The sequence below is a fragment of the Bos indicus x Bos taurus genome, chromosome 28, assembly GCF_003369695.1.
Source record: "Bos indicus x Bos taurus breed Angus x Brahman F1 hybrid chromosome 28, Bos_hybrid_MaternalHap_v2.0, whole genome shotgun sequence".
Taxonomy (NCBI): Eukaryota; Metazoa; Chordata; class Mammalia; order Artiodactyla; family Bovidae; genus Bos; species Bos indicus x Bos taurus.
This window is the reverse complement of record NC_040103.1, coordinates 13,540,753-13,555,957: the sequence shown is the minus strand read 5'-3', so window position 1 is coordinate 13,555,957 and position 15,205 is coordinate 13,540,753. Positions and strand designations below refer to the sequence as shown.

Sequence of the window (15,205 nt, the reverse complement as noted above, 5' to 3'; positions counted from 1 at the left end):
TTTCCATTATAAATGTATCACTATCTCAGCACAGGTGGAAATCACTGTACTCCTGTAGTAAATTCACAATTGTAACTAATCTTATAATTCAATTTTACATTTATACTCAGAACTTTGTGCAGTATGACAACAACAGTGTTAAGTGTTTTGACTTGCAATCCTATGACTCTTCAATCCATTTTTAGTCACCTTCTTTCGGTGTTTCATTTCCCCTAACAACCACTAACTTGAGTAACAACAGTTCTTACCTAAGTTTTGGGAACAAAACGGCACCAGCTTTATCCAACAGACTTAACTAAGGGACAGTTAAATAATGACAATCATAGATGTGCAATCCAAGGAGTAAATAATATGGTAATAAATCACTTAAGTCTTGAAAATATTAATGGTTATGCTTTTTACCAATCTTTAATGTTACAAAAGTTAAGATAACAAATTGTATTTTTTTAAAAAGGAAGACTCCAGGATGGTTAAGAAGTAATTTTCCATCTACTTTATGATTTAGCCATTCCACAGCTGACATAGATCTTCACCAAGACATTTGTTAAGAATGTTCATAGCAGTCTTCAAAATACACAATATAGAAAAACTGGAAACAAAAAGATCAACCAACAGCATAGTCATATAATCATGCAATGGATTCTACACACAATAAAAAAGAACAAACCACTGATACATGAAACATTATGGGTGAAACTCATAAGCAGTATGTGGAGTATACTGTATGATTCCTTTAATATAAACCCCCAACTAAAAAAACGAATAGAAGACAGAAATCTGAATACGGATGAGGGGGCGGGCACAGGGGTATAACTGACTTAGAAGCAGCAGGGGGAAACTCCTGGAATGATGGAAACGTTCCATAGGTATATAATATGATGTGGCTGGTGGTTGCAAAACTTAATAAATACATAAGAGTTCACTGAGCTGTACAACTAAGATTCATGCACTTTATGACTTCATATATATTTTATACTTCAATCAAAAAGTTAAGAAAAAATGTAATTTCCAAACTGATGGACTAAAACTATGTTTATGCCAAAATTCTCTGAGCCACAAATACTGGATATCCAAAATCCTTTTTACATTCTTTAAGTCATAAGACAATTTAAAACAAACGGTATCAGAATAATAATACAAAACCAACGTTAACATTCTCAGTCATAAGATACTTGGGAGTCCTACTTCCACATTTGAAGTACACATTTTAATACAACATTAATTCCAGCAAAAGTGAAGGCCCAGCTCCTGAGAACCATCAATGATAGTTAAATATCCAGACATCGTATATAAATCTGAAAAGCAGGCTGAAGGATAAAAGCTTAAGATTTTTACAATCAAATTTTCATTCTGCCAATAATATCAACAAAAGCCTCACTATGGCGTTTACAAATTATTCCTCTGCAAGTTGCTCTGGAATAGTATAATTTTCAAGATGAAGTCTGAAAATGCAAGAGGTTTCCCGTCCCTTGGTCTCCTCAGCCCCACTAATTGCTCCACAAATGTGTGTCTTTCAAAGGCGCCTAGCGTCTGGCAGAAAGCGAGGCTGCCGCCAGAGAATACTAATTTAACGCAATAAAGAGGTAACAGCTGACTACAAAGTTTATCCACTGAGGGGAGCAGAGACAGTGGTGTATTGGTTTTTTTAAAAAACGTGATAAAAATAAAACACGCAAACCAACGGTCTCTGGCAGCACTGTTCATAAAAAGACAACTCAAACCGCTCCGAAAAACCGCAGCTTTTCCTGACACGGGAGCCGGCTCCGGAGGGCTTGTCCGTGCGGCGACCCCACGCGGACAGGACCCCCCGGAGAGCTCGTCCGTGAGGTGACCCGACCAGGACCGAGACCCACAGTCCGGGACCCGCGCCCCCACGCGCGCAAGGGCCGGACCCGCGCTCTGGAAGCTGCAGGCCGGTGAGCCAGGAGGGCTGGGTACTCACCGCGTTCACCCATCTGCTCACGGCAGCCGCAGCCCTGCCGCCAGCTCCCCAGCCGCAGGCACTGCTGGGCGGCGCCCGGCTCTCTGAGGCCGCCACCTCCTCACCTCCCACCCTCGGGGCGCGCCGCCGCGCCGCCGACCTCCACTTCCGGCGCGCGTGAGGAAATGGGGCCGCCGCAGCGGAGCGATCTCGCCACGCCCACGCCCGCCCCGCCCCCGCCCCCGCCCCATCCGCGCGCAGTGCTTGGCGAAGAAAGCGCAATAATTAGCATCCAGTACTGATTATAATCCATGATCTGTTACACTGTGTGCGTGACCGCGTGTGTATAGTTCAAAAAACGATTTGTGGAGGCTGGGAGAGTGCGGGAGGCAGGAAACCCCTTTTGCCCGAGCAGGCGTCTACAAGGACGGGAGTACCAGCTTGGGCCGGACGGCTGGCTTTGCAAAAGGGAGGGACTCAAAAGAGGATGGCAGTGCTGATCCTGCCCGGGAACCCTGACTTGGGAGACCGAGGGGGCGTTAAGTGCCTGCGTGGGAAGTGAGCTGAGGAGTGACAGGTCGCCAGAGATGTCTGAGCATCCTCAGGAGTGCTGGGCTGCGTGTTTAGCCCCAGCGAGGAAGCCCTGGCTTCCAGTCACTCCATTTCTTTGGCCTTTAATTTCCTTGTATGTGAAAGGAGGGGATTGGGGTAGATTTTGGAAGTCATTATGGAAAATGACTTCGAGATCTGACGTTGCTTGACTTCAGTGGGTGAGGGGGCAGAAAAGCCATCCCTGACATTCCCATCGTTCAATTGCTGTTCCAGAGACATCCCCAAGGCACTTTGTCAGGCCCCAAGCCGAGCAGTAGAGGAGATACCGGGCATCTGCCTTTGTCTGGGCAGGACATGACTGTGCTAAGAGGGCTTAGGTCTCTTATCTGGGCTCTGCTTTCCGCATTTGGTTACCTTGGCAGGCTTCGTGGACTTAGCCTCTTCAAGCCTGTTTTCTCAACTATGTTATGGGGACAGTAACACAGCATGTACTTCCTAAGATTGTTGTGAGGATTAAACAATTTTGTATTTGAAGTGTTTGGCACTATGCCTAGCAGGTATGTGGTAGGCAGAGCTCATGGCTCTCATGAAGTGCATCAGTTAGAGCAGAAGTCTGGGGTGACTAGGGGGTGCCTCCTGTGGGAGTGGTGGTGTTCTGTGTGTTAGTCGCTTCAACTTTTTGCGACTCCATGGATTGGGGCCCACCAGGTTCCTCTGTTCATGGGGTTTTCCAGGTAAGAATACTGGAGTGGGTTGCCATTCCCTTCTCCAGGGGATCTTCCCAACCCAGGGATTGAACCCAGGTCTCCCATATTGCAGGCAGACTCTTTGCCACTAGGGAAGGTCACTCTAGGTGGTGTTCTGAGGGGTTTCCTAATGACCGCTGTCTTTACTGGTGATGGTTGTTGGGATGTCTTTAAGCCGGATGTTCTCCTTGGATATGTCCTGTGGAAAATCCCATGGGTAGGAGAGTCTGGAAGTCTACTTCTAAGCCAGGCTTGTAGAATATCCTGTCTTTACCCAACTTCAAGGTCTCATTCTGCTCTTATTATCATTTCTGAACAAATGAAAACATTTACAGTTCTGACACCCTTTCCCCCTCAACCTGACTCAAGGGTAAAGAATTCATCTAATTATAGACTCCATGGGTCTCTAAGCTTCTGAAAATAAGGGTCATGTCTTTTGTCTCCCAGGACTTTGCACATAGTGGTCAATAAATATATATTGAATTGGTTATAGTAACACGTAATGATCCCTCTCTTTTCCAGAATCTCTACCATTTGACCAGCTTCTAGAGCAGATGACAAGCCTGATTACATTTTCTGCCTGCCACAACTACACTTCGGTCTGGTTGCCTGGTCATGCTCTAGGGAGAGTCTTTTGATACCTCTATGGAATAGGTTATGGTCTTCAGTTTACAACAGGGAAAACGTAAACTCAAGAAACTGTAGAGGCTCTCTCAGTGCAGGATCTGGCATGAAATCATAGCAGTGTGTCATTTCTTTAAAACTGTTTTTTGAATCCTCCATTAGAATTGTTTTAAAAATACAATTTAGGTGCTGCCATCGATGAATTTAAATTGTAAGCTTATTGACTGCCAAATCATACACTGCTAAGTCACTTCAGTTGTGTTCGACTGTGAGACCCCATAGATGGCAGCCCACCAGGCTCCCCCGTCCCTGGGATTCTCCAGGCAAGAACACTGGAGTGGGTTGCCATTTCGTTCTCCAATGCATGAAAGTGAAAAGTGAAAGTGAAGTGGCTCAGCCGTGTCCAACTCTTAGCAACCCCATGGACTGCAGACTACCAGGCTCCTCCATCCATGGGATTTTCCAGGCAAGAGTACTGGAGTGGGGTGTCATTGCCTTCTCCAAAATCATACAGTAAATATATGTAATTTGAATTTAGAGAGAAGATAATGCATAATGCAAATTCTATGGGAGATAATGGGTGATATACTGGGGCTTATAAAATAGTTCCCTTGGGAAAAATGCTAAAGCGCAACTGTGGTATGATTAGTATCAGAAGGATGTAGTTTAAAGAACCCTAAATCTCCCACCAATCTCTGAGGATTTTCTTTTAAACTATAAAGTTTTCCTCAGCCTGCTTCTGCATGTCTGTGTGCGTGTTCAGTCGTGTCCAACTCTGCCAATCCATGCACTATAGCCTGCCAGTTCCTCTAACCATGGGATTATCTCAGCAAGAATACTACAGTGGGTTGCTGTTTTCTCCTCCAAGGGATCTTCCTGACCCAGGGGTTGAACCTGCATCTCCAGCATTGGCAGGTGGATGCTTTACCACTGAGCCATCTGGGAAACCCAGCCTGCCTTTGAGTCTCTGTCAAAAATAAGTGATGGGTCTGACCCCCTTTCTATGGCAAGCTCTGAATAAATGGCCTTTGCCTGTTTCATTGGGGCAATCTTCATCTGTATCATTTTCCTGGTGGCCCCACCAAGATATGGTCTGCATCATAGTCTGCTTGTTGTCTCAGACTGAAGACTTCAAGCAGATGCGATACATGTGGCCTCCTTGTACCTTGCAATTCTTCATTTGGGGTCTTACCTCTGCTCTCTCTTTTTTTAAACTTCTGCTGTCTTTATGTTAGATTCCTGGGCTATTTAGTTGCAGTCCTGGGCTATTTGGTACTCAGGTTTTGTTGTTGATTCCCATTTGACTGGCATCTTTGATAGAATCAGATCATTCTTTTGCATCTTTTTTGCTGTCTTTTGTGTTTCTATTTTGTGTTGTACTGTCTAAAAGTGTTGTCTGTCAGGAGGAGGAGAGTTATGGTGCAGAACACAGGCAGAGCCTCCTCGACCTGTGAGTCTAGGGTTCAGCCATGAGGACAAACTTTATTGCAGTTGTCAGTAAAACTGGATGGGGTTCTTCCATCTCAATTATGTGTCCTGAGAGACATGAGGTGCACAAGCATGACATTCCGATCTGATGTTGCCGGCTCTCATCGTGTTCCCTAAGTCTAATTCCTCTCCTCCTCCAGGAAACCTCCTGCTTCTTATATTGTTTCTTTGCAACATCAACCAACTCTTGGGTCTCTCTCTCTAAATGGCATAACTTCACCAAGGATGCTCTGGGCCTTCTACTCTGAGGAACATTGACTTTGAACAAGTTTGTTCATTTGAGAAATGCCTTTGAAATTATGCACCAAAAACTAACGGGGAACAGAATCAACCTGTTTATGAGTAGAGGAGTCCTCAGGAATCTCACCAATAGTCCCCAATACTCTGGTGTATATTTAATATTGCATTATTTTTGGTGCATGCCCCAGATAAATACTGAAACTGAACCTGACACTCCATGGGCTCACAGTTCCACTGTTATGGGAAAATAATCAGAAGAGAACCTATTAAAGTTCATATAGATCCTACCAAACCATTGCTTAAACTTCCCCAATAACCCTTGAAACTGTAAGCATAGTAAGGAATCCAACTGATAGTTGAAAGCCTTAGATCCAAAGGTCTGCTCATACCCTGCCATTGTAATATGCCCACATTACAAGGACAGGTTTAAGACTGCAGGACCATCAATAAAATTGTTACTCCTCACTTCTTAACTCAAATACCATCCTGTTACTCCTCACTTAACTCATACTTTCTGTAGTGAATCTTTGCTTAGCTTTTTCAGTGTGCTTCTAGATCAAGACAATCAACTGCTTTCTTTGTGTGTGCATGGTAAAATATACATAAAATTCACAATTTTATCCATTTTAGAGTGCACAGATCAGTGACATTAAGTACATTCACATCCTGATGCAACCATCACCACCATGTCTAGAACTTTTTAATCACCCCAAAACTGAAACTCTACCAATTAAACACTAACTTGCCATTTTCCCTCCCCCCGCCACTGGCAACCACCATTTGACTTTCTGTATCTAAGAATTTGACTGCTGTAAGTACTTCATGTAAGTGGAAAAATCTAGTGTTTGTCTCTTTGTGGTCTCATTTCATTTAGCATGACGTTTTCAAGTTTCATCCATGTTGCAGCACATGTCAGAATTTCATGCCTTTTTAAGGCTGAATAATAGCAGTCAATACCTTTTCTGCCTTCATCTGGGAGGGAATATGTTACAGCAGCGAAACTTTAGGGCATCAATCCTCGGGTTCACGTTTCACAACTAAGAAGTAATCTGGAATTCCACATAATTGGAAGGCTATTCCAAAAGAGGACCTCAAACTGAGGATTCTGAGACCCCCAAAAGTGGCTGATCTTCAGAAGCAGGGAGCTGACTCAAGACCTTTAGAACAAGCAGATGACCTAGGATAGTGCGCAAGATATAGAATAGTTCTCCCCAAGATATTAGACCAAAAGCCTGTCTAATTCTTGTGTGTGTGTGTATTTTTATTGGCTTGCTTCTTCTTATTCTCATTTTCTGTAGATCTCTGGTTGTCATTTACCAATAATGACCCTTTTCCTCATCTGTCTTTTCTCTTTATTACAATGGTTATGTCAGAACATACTCATTCTAACACCATTGATAGATTATCCCAAGAAGTAGCCACTGCCCTAGATCTTAAACTGACTGCTGAGTCTACCCTCCATCTAGAGACCCCCGTGATGAAAACCACAAGGAAGCTATCATCTCATCAAAGTAGACAATAAGAATTACAGTTGATGGCAGCTCCATTTGCAGCAACATGGAAAATCACCTTAAACAAGTTCACCTGTGACTTTCCTTGTGTCCTGCTTTGTCAGAAGAAAAAAAAAAACAAAACAGTTATTACAATCTAGGTAATTGCCAGACCTTAGGTCTGAATTCTGGAGAAGGAAATGGCAACCCACTCCAGTGTTCTTGCCTGGAGAATCCCAGGGACAGGGAAGCTTGGTGGGCTGCCATCTATGGGGTCGCACAGAGTTGGACATGACTGAAGCGACTTAGCAGCAGCAGCAGCAGGTTTGAATTCAGTGACTTTCACAGAGTGATAAGTCAAATATTTGCCACCTGTAAAAGACCAACAGTGACCCAAACACGTAGCACAACTCATGTAAGCCCTGGTTCCAGCCTTCTGTTATGAGTAACTTCTTTCCTAGATCTCCATTGTCCCTACCAGATATTACATCTTTTGTAATCAGGATGCCTGGTCCTGTTTCCTTTGGGCTTCCCTGGTGGCTCAGCAGTAAAGAATCCACCTGCAATGCATGAGATGCCAGAGATGCGGGTTCAATCCCTAGATTGGAAAGATCCCCTGGAGAAGAATATGGCAACCCACTCCAGTTTTCTTGCTTGGAGAACCCCACAGACAGGGGAGCCTAGTAGGCTACAGTCCATAGAGTTGCAGAGTCAGACACGACTGAAGTGACATAGCATGCATGCACACAACATCTCATGCAAGTTAGTAATAATATTCAAAGACTTGTCTATACACAGACTCTAAGTCTCTAAATGACCAAGGCTGAAAATTCTGAGTTCCAAAACAAAGCCAGCCTTGATTATGCAGCACTCAACCTGGAGGAATTTCTGTCTCATTGTTTATGTGAACAATTAGAGCAGTGTTCCATCAGTAGAAATCATGAATATAGATTTGTAAGAAACTTAGCACTAACTCTGGCAAAAGACATTAGCAGTACCGCCTCTTCCCCAGATGGAACACCGATCAGTCCCATCTTGTTAACACAAGTAGTGATGGACAGTTGCATTGCTCTAGATTTCTCGTTGGTTAGTCAGGATCTGTGCCATTCCTAATACCCTCCTTGTGTCATTGAAACGGGGAAGCTGGGACAGACGATACAATGCCTTCAGGCAAAGCTACTTCACTCTCTAATAAATTTGATCCTCATGGTCTATATGGGATTTGTGCTTGGCTTGGGTTGGGATTCTTGGTTCAATAAACTTTACAGGGTTTATTAACTGTTCTTGTTTTTGTCCTAGTGCTCATGATGCTGGTTCTTTGCGTCTATCTGGGACCCAGATGCTTCTGAACAGCCACTTTATTGACAGGTGATCAACATGATGATACAACAGGAAGGTAAGGGAAAATCAAGTCCAAACAACCATGGCATATTACCTCGCATTTGTTAGAATGACTCTTACGGGAAAAACAAAACAAAACAATCAATAGGGACTTCCCTGGTGGCATAGTGGTTAAGACTCCGTGCTTCCAGAATGCAGGGGATATGGGATTGGTTGCTGGTCTGGGAATTAAGATTCCACATACTCCCCTCAGCATGGCCAAATAAATACACATTGAAAGTAAATAAATAAATATAATCCATCCTTTAAAAAAACTACCTCACAATACAGTTAACCATGCAGATGACTGAAAAATCAGCCTCTAAGCGGTGAAGGCCTGGATTTATAAACTTCCTTGTATTCATCAACTTTCAAGCAAAAAAAGGACCAAAAGAGAGGAACTGAGAGACTGAATATGCAAACAGACAACGGCCAGCCCACGTAGAACCAAAGAACTCCAACCCGTAACCTCTGCAGTAACCAGCCCCAAATGGTCAGGATCTGGTCAATGACTGCCAGACTCCCTGTTTTATTTTGCCCCAATTTCCAACTTGAAACCGCCCAAAGAAAGCCAAATATATCCTCCAAGTGAATCACCTAAGATGCTCAGTTTCTAGTTACTTTAGTGCCTTCAGCCTCCTCATGCCAATAGCCTCCAATCACAGTATACCTTAAGCCTCCCCCACTATTTCTCTTTTTTCCGGTAAAGCTTTCTTCCTCCTCTGCCTGCCTTTGAGTCTCGCCAAAAGCAAGAAGATGGTGGTCTCTTCCTTTGCAAGAGCAAGTGCAGAATAAATAAACCCTGCTCATTCTCTTTTGGTGGTCTTATTTATTTCTACAAAGCTATATAGATGATTCAACTCTCTTAAAAAGTACAATTTCCTGGGAATTCCATGGTGGCCCAGTGGTTATGACTCCATGCTTCTATTGCAGGGGGCATGGGTTCAGTCCCTGGTTGGGGAACTTAGATCCTGCAAGCCACAACAGTGCAGACAAAAAACAATTCTATTTTTTGCCACAACACTTCTTTTCATTTCTTTCAATGACTATCCTTTGAGAAACTTCCATCTTTCCCTCTTCTGGGTCATTCCTGACATTAAAAATTCTTTCCTATGGGCACTTCCCTGTTGATCCAATGGCTAAGACACCACGCTAAATAAACACATACATACATATATTTGTTTCCTGTAATCTTATCTTTCTTTTCATATGTTCATGAAGTCCTCCAACCCCTTTGCCCTGGAGTTCTGAAAAAATCCAAGAACTTTGACTTCTCATGTCCTGTGGCCAGAGAGTCTCAAGGAAAATTTTCAAGCTTTTTAAAACTCCCAGAAAAAAAAGGTACAAAGCATGGAGCAAGTCACTTGCTCTTGTTGAGAGGAGCTCCTAAGGGCAGAAGCTGTGACAAGGCACATATGGGCTCCCTGAAGTCCTTCAAAGTCCCTTGCCTCCGGTAACAAGAGGCAGCCTTATGTTCTTTCCTTCCAGGCTATGTGTAATCAGTTGCTCAGTCGTGTCCAACTCTCTGCGCCCCCATAGACTGCAGCCTGCCAGGCTCCTGTGTCCGTGGGATTTCCTAGGCAAGAATACTGGAGGGGGCTGCAATTTCCTACTCCAAGGGATCTTCCCAACCCAGAGATTGAACCCCAGTCTCTTGTACCTTCTGCATTGGCAAGTGGATTCTTCACCACTGTGCCACCTACGGCTAGACCCTTTGCAACCCACAGGAATGACTTTCCTCTAAGGGAAACTGAAAAGTGCAGAAAAGGACTGGACCACAGGTGAAAACCAAGTGCAGCCTGAAAGAATACCACTGACAAAACTGACATCAATAAAAATAGGGATGTAAAAAATGAACTTTGCATTTTTATTAAAAAAACTGATGATATGCATGATAAATACAGTCTCTGTCTGAAGGATCTAAATTTATTTTTCTTCAAAAATGATTTTTTCCCCCTTAGTTTTAGAATGCACTTACCTCACCTGCCCACACCAGTTTTGAACTTGAACTGCACAGTGTCATCTGAAAGGACGCAAGATCATGGTCTCTCCTGGGGTGGTACAGAAGTCCTATGGTCAGTGATTGGCGTGGTCTCTGGTCGCGGCTCCCTCCATGTGCCTGGCCCAGTTCCTGTGACACTGATGTCCCTGAAGCTGACACAGCGAGATGGCCTCCCTGTCACAGCTCCTCTGAGAGATCGCCATTCGCCAGGTCCTGTGACTTAGCACATTCCAGAAACATCTGCAAAAATATCTCGTCACTTGGCACAGCAATTGAAACCTGAGGTGCACAGATTAACCGGGATTTCTTTCAAGCATTCACGTACGTGCCTCTTTAATTCCGGGAGTGAAGCTTATCCTCCCAGCTGTTAGTTAACACAGCCACCCATCCAGCCTCTTCTGGAGGCACAGCACCATACTCCACACTGAAAAACTCTCTACATACAGGTTCTGGTTTCTCCTGATCTCAGCCAAGAATTATTGATGTGAATCCCAGCTCCCTAAAGAAGTGGGAAACTCTACAAAGTTCTTTTAATTATTAAAAAAACAAAACAAAACAAAACCTTTGGCTGTGCTGGGTGACATGTGGGGATCTTAGTTCCCTGACCAGGGATCAAACTCATAACCCCTGCCATGGAAGCACAGAGTCTTAACCACTGGACTGCCAGGGAAGTTCCTATCAAGTTCTAGTGAGCCTGCCATGGTTGTTGCCGTGGAGAAGGGACGGAGTGGTGCAGGCAACCTGAGTGGATGGTGCTTTCTGGATGTAGAGGCCCACCCAGAGGGTAAGCACCACGGGCAAAATCACGCGGAAGGGAGGGTGTGCCCCCACTGCGGCACATGCCCTTCAGACCCACTCTTACTGCATCTTTCCAGGGACAGAGAGGTAAGGATTTCTTCCACACTTTCTAGAATCACCCTATATACCACCATCCAAATACCCCATATATAAACATGCTCAAAGGAGAAGAGGGAAATATCCACTCCTCTGCCTGGAAAAATGCTCTGTTTCTAGTGGGGGAAACTCTGCTTTCCCTTTTATGCTAAGTGTTTGTCCAAGACGTTCTCAGACATTATATTCAAATACCTGCTCAGTTGCTCAATTGTGTCTGACTCTTTTGTGACCCCATGGCCTGTAGCCCACCAGGCTCCTCTGTCCATGGAATTTTCCAGGCAAGAATACTGGAACAGGTAACCATTCCCTCCTCCAATATTCAACTACATTTCTAGCCAAATAAGCTGACCTTGTGGCTAAGCAATCCTGTGTGGAGCCTGGTGGAGAATGTGCCTTTTCAGAAAAATAAACCACATGTAGACACACACACTACTTATGGAATGTTTCTCTGCTTGAAAAAGGAGTTTTTCGTATTTTAGTATTAGCTTTTTTCAACACGGGTTTCTAAACATTCAGAGGCAAACAACTGAGTCTAGAAATTATATTCACTTCCCATCCCTGAGGTCTAGATTGAAGGAGGCCCTGAGGGCCAGGAGCTGGAGCACCGTGGGCCTGGGGCAGCCCTTGGGTGGCTCACGCATGACTGTGTGCACACGTGTGCACCCAAGGCCCTCAGTGTCCAGTGCACAATGTAACCGCTAATCAGACTTATGTTGCTAATAACTCGTGTTTCCCTACTGACCCACCACCTGCTCCTTGCCAGGTTTCTGAGGAGCTCATAGCATTCCTGCATAACCCAACAGGAAGTCATAAACAGAAGCATTTAGTATTTTAGATTTCATAGTGGCTCAGGGCAAAGTTTTTCCTCCAGCAGACCTTTCACTCATGACAATGCCTTTTACAGTCTCTCTCAGAAGTGTCCAACTCCAGCTTCAAGAAACAAACAGCAAATTGCAGAGAAGAGCAAATACCTGAACTCGACATTGGCTGCTGCTCTGGTTTAGGGAAGGAATCCTTTGAGTGGCAGAACAAGCTTAGTTTTCACAATTACTATAAATGCGGCTGTTTGTGTACATATTATACAAGGCAAGTCAACAACATCACCAAGTGGCCCCACAGTCCTTCAATCAGTCTTACTTCCCCAGTGGTCACCACAATAGATGCCCTTGTGACATCTTACTCCTTATATGGAAACTTTAAAATCAGAAACCTAATGTTTCCAACCAGAAAGTTAACAAGAGAAAAGAAGTTTACACATTGTACAATACATGATTTTATTTACATAACTGAAATGATTTTCTTAGTCACCTTGACTACAAAAGCAAATTGACACGGGATGGTTTAATAACCTTTCATAAATAGATTTAACAAATTTTAAAACAGATTGTTACTTAATACTCAGTAACACTTAAATACTTAGTAACTTCTGTGTATATGCATATGAAAATTGTCTGATAGACTAACAAGTATGAATACCTGGATAATTCAGGAACAGACAATTAGATTATGAGTCAAGGGTTAACTCCCCACCACTGGGTCAGCCAGTTAGACTTGGAGTTCTCCCTGTGCTGAGGACAAACTGCTACAGCCTCTCACGCTGAGTAGGCATTTTTAATAACTTGAGAAAGTTTCTCCCTCCTTCTGCATTTAACAAGACGATCATTAAGCACATCTGAAACCCACAAATTTACTACCATGACTAGATACCTGTAAAAGAACTTATCACAGTGTGTCTGAACAATGGCTCAAACTAAAGCCATGTTGCATCTGCAGTTAAGTGTTTTTCCCGTGCTCTCCCTGAGTGTGTGCACACACACGTGCATGCACATACACACACTCACACACATACGGCTCCTCCACATAACTCATCCAAGCCTTCTTGGCCACAAAAATGCCATAATTTTACCACTTTACCACTTTGGTGAAATGGCTATAAAATCCAGCGTTTTCATGAGACATCGTTAAGTTCTTTCACAGTGCTTTAAGTTTGAAACCCAGGCAGTGTTTTGGCAACCAACCCTCTCCTGCAAAGTGACAGCGTTTGGACAGAAAGAAGAGCCCCTGGGACTTCCCGAAAGCCACCCCCGCAGGATGGGAGGAGTGCTGAGTGTCTGTGACCACAAACAAGCAGTGAAGAATGACAAGAAGCTTATGAGTCATGGTCAGAACCTAAGAACAAAAATGTCTTGCCATAGCAGCGTTACGTTACAAACACAGGAAGAATGGACACATGTAGCTTTTCACACAAGCTCTATAAGAGCCAAAACACTGTCGTTTCCCCATCAGAATCGTCATCAGAGGTGTCACAGTCCTTGGTCATTTGTCGACCCTACTTCTAACCTAACTAGCTGAGACTGAGCTCAAGTCCCAACCACGAACGTGTGAGATGAGCCCCTGCCACTTTGGGGCACTGGATGGGTAGGTACTGAAGGCTGTGGTGGGGGAGGCTGGGGAGTTTGCAGCAGCCAAGTCTCTGTGGTCAGCAATCCTTGGATATGAGTCCACTCCACTCCAAGGCCCCCTCCTCCATACACTTCTCATCACAGGGGTGTGATCTCTCAGCCAGGTGGACAAATGTGTCCTAAAAGCCCCCTCCCCTCACACCACCTACCTACATACTAAATATGGCATCATGTTTCTCCATTGTGCTAAACCTAAGGATCATTTTAATCATAATAAGAATCAAATGTCTTCCTAAGAAAAGGTTACATGATTAAAAAAAAAAAAACAGGATATTGAAGGTTGCGGTGAGGCCTGTCCAGAAGTCCCCTCTTCCCCTCCAGCCCTGGTTGGGCTCTGACATCCCTATGCGGCCTGGCCGGGCTCTTGTTCTGAACAAGGACAGGTCGTCTGGGCCAGGTTTTTTTTCCCCTGCTGCCTTTTTTGGTGTGTGTGCTTCATGTTTAAATCATGTGGCCTTGTTTGGAGGCAACCAGAAAAAATCAAACAGTTCAGGTAGTGAGTGAGGGACCCATACGTGTGAGCGCGGAGTGCGTGGTGCCCACGGACGCACCGGCTGGGCGCTGCCGAGGGCGGAAGAAGAAGGAACACCTGCACCGTCCAGCGCGCTACATCTGCTGGGTGGCAAGCCTGCCAGCCAGTGTGAAATGTGCAAGTAGGGGCCGGCAGACCTTCTGTTCTCAGCATGTGTCTTCCCCTTGCGAGTCCATTACTTTTCACAAACAAATGTTAACTATCAAACGCGTCCATTAATTGTGCCGCTGAGGGTGAAACCATCCAGTTAGCATATACACTATCATTTGCATATCTCGGACACCCAATGTTGGTGCCAGCGGCTCTCGTGAGTGGTACAGGACTCTCTTCAGGCCAGTTCGGGTCTGACATGCCTAAAAATGAAAACAGATCATTTGTTCTGCGCTGAAGAACCCAAACTTCATGTGCAGACAGTAAGGCCTTGGCAAAACTCCCTTTGAGGTTCAAACCAAACTTCTGGTTTCTGGGCCAACTGCCTGCAGGGTTTCGTGCTCCAGGTTTCCAAAACATGGGTAATGTTTGGGGGAAGGGGGGAACATCACATGTTCTCTTGGTAACTGTAGCTTACCAGAAACTACCAATTTTGACTTTTACAAGCTTCAGATTCTCAAATCTGATCAATCTCTGGTGACCTGTTTAACTCTTTCTGTAAGGCAGCATAAAGCATCAGCACCTTGCTGTACTGCCTGGCTTACTGCAGCAGGAAGCTTCTATAAAAAGTGCTCTAACGTAAAGGAGCCTACTTGTCTTCCATCCCAGCCTACTACAGAGGAGAGGATCTTCCAAATCAAGGGCGGTCGACGGGACAAATAGCAAGAAACACTAGCCAGCAAGGAATCACTGACCCAGGAGGCATGCAAAAGGAACAACCTCG

At 44.5% G+C, this 15,205-nt stretch overlaps 2 protein-coding genes across 6 annotated transcripts in view; both read right to left on the bottom strand.

Moving 5' to 3' along the window:
* CSGALNACT2 (chondroitin sulfate N-acetylgalactosaminyltransferase 2) overlaps positions 1-10,609 on the bottom strand; it is a 60,868-nt gene extending 50,259 nt beyond the window's left edge. For 2 of the 5 annotated variants that reach the window (XR_003509162.1, XM_027530311.1), the window contains exon 1: positions 1,943-2,083. The gene's annotated coding sequence lies outside the window, so the exon portion shown is untranslated. Of the gene's footprint in view, positions 1-1,942; positions 2,107-10,419 lie in introns of those variants that run through there. The other 3 variants (XM_027530309.1, XM_027530310.1, XM_027530312.1) reach the window with 3 other exon arrangements.
* Positions 10,610-12,586: 1,977 nt separating this feature from the next.
* The window catches only part of RET (ret proto-oncogene), a 54,883-nt gene continuing 52,264 nt past the window's right edge, over positions 12,587-15,205 (bottom strand). The window contains exon 20 of the mRNA XM_027530631.1: positions 12,587-14,684. Within this exon, the coding sequence (XP_027386432.1) occupies positions 14,527-14,684 (158 nt within the window). The 3' untranslated portion in view covers positions 12,587-14,526. The remainder of the gene's footprint in view (positions 14,685-15,205) is intronic.